The sequence below is a fragment of the Lichenostomus cassidix genome, chromosome 5 (genome assembly GCF_008360975.1).
Source record: "Lichenostomus cassidix isolate B80296 chromosome 5, HeHo_3.0, whole genome shotgun sequence".
Taxonomy (NCBI): Eukaryota; Metazoa; Chordata; class Aves; order Passeriformes; family Meliphagidae; genus Lichenostomus; species Lichenostomus cassidix.
The window spans coordinates 1,767,815-1,773,814 of NC_139486.1; the positions used below are offsets into that span (position 1 = coordinate 1,767,815).

Genomic DNA, 6,000 nt, shown 5'->3' on the forward strand with positions numbered 1-6,000 from the left:
CTGTGGACTACATGGTGCCCAGAGGTGAATTTCTTTTCCTGAGGGTGGTTCCAGGGAGTAGATTTATATCCATTTTCTTCAGGCTGAGCACTGAGATGAAGAATCTGCTTTGCTCAGACCATCACACTTCATCTGTGGTGACACATTCCCACCCCATAGCTGCTTAAGTTGCTCTCTGAAAAATAAGGACCTGTCTTTCCAAACAAATTCGCATTTTAAAGGCTGTGCTGTGTCCTGGCTCTCCCAGGTGAGCTGCAGTGGCCCTGCAGGGACACAGCAGTGAGATTCCACAGACAGCAAAGCCTTTTTTTGCTTTACTAAAGTTATTTCCATTTGCTTCCTGTTTAGCCTCCTTCCTGTTCACTTACCGAAACCAACAGGACTCTCCACTGAAATGTTCCAAAAGTAGGTGGTGCTCTCTCTCCAGCTTCTCCCCATTCCCCGCGGGATTGGGAACCGTGAGCTGCCAGGATTGACGTGCTCAGAGTTTATTAGTGACTAATTTGAGATCTTAACTACCCAAAGTGCTGAGTGCTCAAATGTCTTCTTGTTGCTATCTATCCTCCTAAAGAGCAGGAATAATTCCTTTAAAAACACAGCCAGACCATGGCAGACCTTCCTCTGGTGCACAGACTGTGAGGTCAGGAAGTTTTCCTGAAAGGCAGGGAGGATCCTTGGAAATAAATCCCAGCACAGGTGGAAAAGCATTTGCCTGAGTGAATCCCATTTCTCTTCTGAGGAAGAACTTCTTACTGTGCAGTGATTGCCCAGAGAGGAATCTCCTTCCCTGGAGATACTCCAGACCCAGCTGGACACACTGTGCCCTGTGCTCTGGGATGGCCTTGCTGGAGCAGGGAGGTGACACCAGGTGACCCCACTGCAGTCCCTTCCAACCTGACCCATTCACAGCACGTAACCACATCCCCAGTTTGGGATTTCTGAGGGAAGGTGTGCAGCTCACCCCTTCCCTTGGACAGGTTTTGAGCTGTGGATGATCAGGGATAAGAGGGCCTGGAGCAGGGTCCTGTGTCTGCTGTCAAGCACGGGCAGGCAGGAGCCCTGCAGGGAGAGGAGCAGAGCAGGAAGCGCCGCTGAGTCATCGGGAGGGTCTGATCTCAACAGGGCTGCAGCGCAGCAGCAGCTACAGAAACCCTCAGCACCTCTGCAGGTGTTGCACAGATCCCACATTTTCCTGGAGGGAAAGGAGAGAAAGTTGGGAAAGCTGTTTGAGGAAATGGGCAATGCCAGAGAGGGTCAAGGCACCCAATCCCCAAAGATGAGGGACGATGCAGTCTCCAACAAAGTGAAAAAATCCAAGATTCAAGGGGAGAGACCCGAGGAGCAGCATGTCAGGGTGCAAAATGGGGAGAAGGTGAGGGAAAGGGCACTTGCCCACCCTGCAGTTACTCATTCCATGAGGTTTCCTGATACCCAGTGTTGGGTGCCACAGCCCGGACAGCCCAGACCCTGTCCCGTGTTCCACCACCTGTGCTTTATTTTCTCACAGTCCTTGAGCTCCAGGCTCCTCAACTGATGGATCCTGGGAGGAAGCCCCAAAGGAAACTCTCAATTCTTAAAAAAGAAAGCAGAACAACCTCAGCTCAGTCACACCCTCCCCTCAACGCTTTGCACTGTCAGAACAAAAGCACCAAAAGCCATTTCCTGAAAGCACAAAAAGCTCTTCTGAGGCAATGGGAAGAGCGACTGATTCTGGCCCGTGGGCAAAAGCAGGACCTTAAAGCTGCTGGCATCACCTTTCTCTACTGACCACTGGTGCTGCCTGATTTAATGAACTCACCAGCACGGAAATGGTCACACAGAGCACAGCCAAGTCAAAACCCACTCATGTCCACATCCTGATGTTAATTTTAGCCCTGCAAATATTTAGCCCTGTGTTTAGATAAATATCCCATGCTAGTGAGAGAGGAGACTGAACCAGCTGCATCCAGCGGGATCAGGGCTTGCTGTAAATCCCAATCCAGTATGATAATTAGCAGCATTATCTGCTGGTTTAATCATCAGAGCGTGAACTCTGGCAGTGCCCAGCGCAGGCAGGGACACTCCTGAGCCCTGGGGTCAGCAGGCTGTACCCTGGCACAGCCTCTCAGCAGGAGAGGCCATGGACAGCATGTTTGCCTTGGCATCCTCCCTCTTGGCTTGCTGCAGGAAAGAGCAAAAGCTTCCTCGAAAACGCCTGTTGATATGATAGAATCATGGAAAATCCTGAGCTGGAAGTACCCACAGGCATCATGAATCCAACCCCTGGTCCTGCACAGACACCCCAACAATCAAACCCGGGGCATTGTCCAAACACTCCTGGAGCTCTGGGCTGTGCCCATTCCCTGGGCAGCCTGGGCAGTGCCAGCACCCTCTGGGGTCAGAACCTTTTCCTGATTTCCAACCTAAACCCACCCTGGCACAGCTCCAGCCATTCCTGTCGCTGCTCACCAGACAGAAGAGCTTGAGCCCTTAATAATTCCATAGTCCAGGAAACCTCCTGTTCCCCTAAAGACACCAAACCATTATTCCCTTTGGCAGTTCCAGGGGGGATTGCTTTGCAAGTGCCACAGCACAGCCAGGATGTCAGCCATATAAATCAACATAAAACTGGGTATTTTTGAAGGGGATGGGAGGATATGGTGAAGCCAATCCTACACAATCCCAAGGGAATGCACAATGTACTCTTTGAGAGAAGAGGAACTACATCGCCTGGAGACCCAAAGTGATCAAGTACATCCTGGTGGAAGGAGATGGGCTTTGAGATCCTTTCCAACCCAAACCATTCTGGGATTCTATGATTTTGCTGAATTTGTGTCCCAGATGCCACTTCCCCCGTGGGCTCCACGAGCTCAGGAGCAGCCCCCAGCACAGGCTGGCTCTCCCCTCGTTCCCTGCCAGCAGGGATCGGGTGGGCAAGGCCCGGAGGAGCAGCCTGGCAGCGCTCCGTGCCCCAGCCCTCGGGCACAGCCCCGGGCGCGGGGTGGGGACACGTCCCGGCGGCAGGACTGGCCCGACGTGTGTGTGCAGGAGCTGCTGGGCTCGGCGCTGGGCGTGCCGGGGCACGGCTCCGGGCACAGGGCAGGGATGTGCCCTGAACGCGGCGTGTCCCGAGCCGTGAGCCACCGAGTTTCACCGCTGGGATCACAGGGAGTGACCCGAGACAACGGGGAGTCATCAACCCGATGATGCATCGCTGAATCACTGGATGGGTTGGGCTGGAAGGGACCTTCGAGTTCATCCAGTGCCACCCCAGCCATGGCAGGGACACTTCCACCGTCCCAGGCTGCTCCGAGCACTGTCCAGCCTGGCCTCTGGGCAAGGTGCCAGGGTCTCCCCGCCCTCACAGCGCAGACCCCGGCCCAGGGCAGGGTTTATTTCCCGCACAGGGGTCGCTCCCAGCCCTGCTCGTTCCCGGGTAGGTCCCACAGCCGCTCCCCCGGCGCTGCCCCTTTAAGACGCGCCCCACGCCCCGCGCGCTCCCCGGCTGACGCGCGATCGCGTGGCGCCTCTCCCCACCGCGGCCCCGCCCCCTCCGCGCTCTGCGCACGCGCCGCACCGCCCCGGCCAATCAGCGGCCAGGGTCCCGCCCCCGACCGCCTCCCGGGGGGCGGGCTAACGGCAGCCGCGCAGGCGCGCCGGGCGGGCGGGAAGGCGCGGGCGGAAGGAGGGCGGGGCCGCGGCGGGGCGTGGCGGGGGCGCGCGGGCGCATGCGCGGGGCGGCGGCGGGGCGGAAGCGGGCGCGGGCGCGCGCGGCCCCTTTCCGGCGGCGCGGGCGGAGGGAGCGGCGCGCGGGCCCTCAGGTACGGCCGGGACGCTCCCGGGCCATCGCCGCCGCTCCAGCCGCTCCCCGGCGCTCCCGAGCCTCCCCAGCCTCCCGCCGCCGCCGCGCCGGCACCCATGAGCTGAGGCGCCGCGGCGGGAGCCGAGGCAGGAGCGGGCGGAGCCGCCGCCGCGGGCCCGGCGGAGCAGCGGAGCCGCCTCCCCGCCGCCCCATGCGCGGCCCGCGCTGAGCCCCGCCCGCCCTTCCCCGCCGGGCCGGCGCTCGCCCTCTCGCCCTCCCTTGGATGCCGCCGAGATGGGCAAGGTGCTGTCCAAGATCTTCGGGAACAAGGAGATGCGGATCCTGATGCTGGGGCTGGACGCGGCCGGCAAGACCACCATCCTGTACAAGCTGAAGCTGGGCCAGTCGGTGACCACCATCCCCACCGTGGGCTTCAACGTGGAGACCGTCACCTACAAGAACGTCAAGTTCAACGTGTGGGACGTGGGCGGCCAGGACAAGATCCGGCCGCTGTGGCGGCACTACTACACGGGCACGCAGGGGCTCATCTTCGTGGTGGACTGCGCCGACCGCGACCGCATCGACGAGGCGCGGCAGGAGCTGCACCGCATCATCAACGACCGGGAGATGCGGGACGCCATCATCCTCATCTTCGCCAACAAGCAGGACCTGCCCGACGCCATGAAACCCCACGAGATCCAGGAGAAACTGGGCCTGACCCGGATCAGGGATAGGAATTGGTATGTGCAGCCCTCCTGTGCCACGACGGGGGATGGACTCTACGAAGGGCTGACGTGGTTAACGTCCAATTATAAATCCTAATGGGAGAGGAACTATTTAGTCTACAAAGAATTAAAGAAACAAAACAAAAAAAAAAAACCCGTACAAAAAAAAAAAAAAATAACCCACGTGGCTTTCCAGAAGAATGATTCTCTACTGAAAAGTAAAAACAAAAAAAGCATCCATAGGATTATGATCACCTTTCTCCAGTTGCCACCCTTTCCTCCTGCACCCTTGGCTGGATTCCTGTTCTAACTCCTCCTGCTTGGCGTTAGGATGCTCTAACCTCCGAATGTGACACGAACACAGGCACTAGATGCTATGGCAGACTTCCAGCAAACAGGGGAAGGACACATTATAGACTTGCTAAGTAACTTTTTTTTTTGTTTTTTTTTTTTTCCTTTTTCCTCTCGATAGCCCTTTGCTGGTTTGATTATTTTGGGGGATGTTGGGGGAGGGGGTCCATTTTCAGTGTATGCTTTCTGGGTCTACTTTTTTGATTATATATATATTTTTTTTTCTCTCTCTTCTCTCACTTTGCTGTAGATTGCTACTTTTTTGCATTCCTGCAGGATATGTTGCTAGGTCGACTTCATCTAGTAAACTGAAAATTGTTGCTTAAAATCAAACCGCAGTCTGTCTTTTTATATTAAGGACTTTTTTTTTTTTTTTTTTTTTAAGTTCTGTTAATCTGTAACTAAACAGTGACTCAGTCTGGCTCCACGGCTCAGGCTAATGAGGGGAATTCTTGCCTGCAGTGGCAGAGAGTGGGAATTCCACTGTAACGTGTTCAAAGTGCGTGTCGGGCGCCGGGAAATGTAAGAACTGCTTTGGAATGTCAGCTGGGAAGTTCTGACCCATACATCATGCATGAGGAGGGATGTAAAACCAGCTCCCCACACCACAGAGCCAGCAAGGCATGAACGATGCTGTAGTTCCAGGGTAGGCACTGGTCAGTTTTTTGTCTTAAATGAGGTTTAGTTGCAGTTTTTTACTACTTGGTGTCAGTCCCTGGGCCGAGGCTCTTTCCAGCAGATGCAGCAATAAAATGTTGCAATGAGTTTGACTTTAAATCAGATGTTTTGGCAGAAGTCCAGCACTGACTTGCTTCTCGCTTCCATCTCAAGGCAGCTGGAGACACCTAAACCTTTAAGGAATTCCTGATTCTTTCCAACAGAAAGAAGGAAATTATCATTATTGTTCTTTTTCCATGCTGGAGCCTTGCAAAGGGGTGAGTTCCACACTCAGCTCTGCTCGAGCCCGGGGGTTCTGACATCAGGAATGGCCATTTTGAGAAAATCACTTCTTGCTTTAGTTTTCCAAGCCTGGACTGAGCTCCTGCGAGTGGCTGGAGCCTCCCAGTGTCCTGGTTGTTGCTGTAGTCCTGTAGGGAAGGGAACTATGTTGGATGTCTGAGGCCCATTGAGAAACTACTAATG

At 55.4% G+C, this 6,000-nt stretch overlaps 1 protein-coding gene across 1 annotated transcript; it reads left to right on the forward strand.

Annotated features, from left to right (window-relative positions):
* Window positions 1–3,712: 3,712 nt before the first annotated feature.
* ARF6 (ARF GTPase 6) lies at window positions 3,713–5,190 on the forward strand. Its single transcript, XM_085060902.1, has one exon. The coding sequence runs from the start codon at window positions 4,076–4,078 to the stop codon at window positions 4,601–4,603; it is 528 nt and encodes a 175-aa protein (XP_084917028.1). The 5' UTR covers window positions 3,713–4,075; the 3' UTR covers window positions 4,604–5,190.
* The last annotated feature ends 810 nt before the right edge of the window (window positions 5,191–6,000 follow it).

Bases quoted from the DNA above. Each gene is read 5' to 3' on its own strand.
- ARF6 (XM_085060902.1), top strand. From the start codon at position 4,076: ATGGGCAAGGTGCTGTCCAAGATCTTCGGGAACAAGGAGATGCGGATC.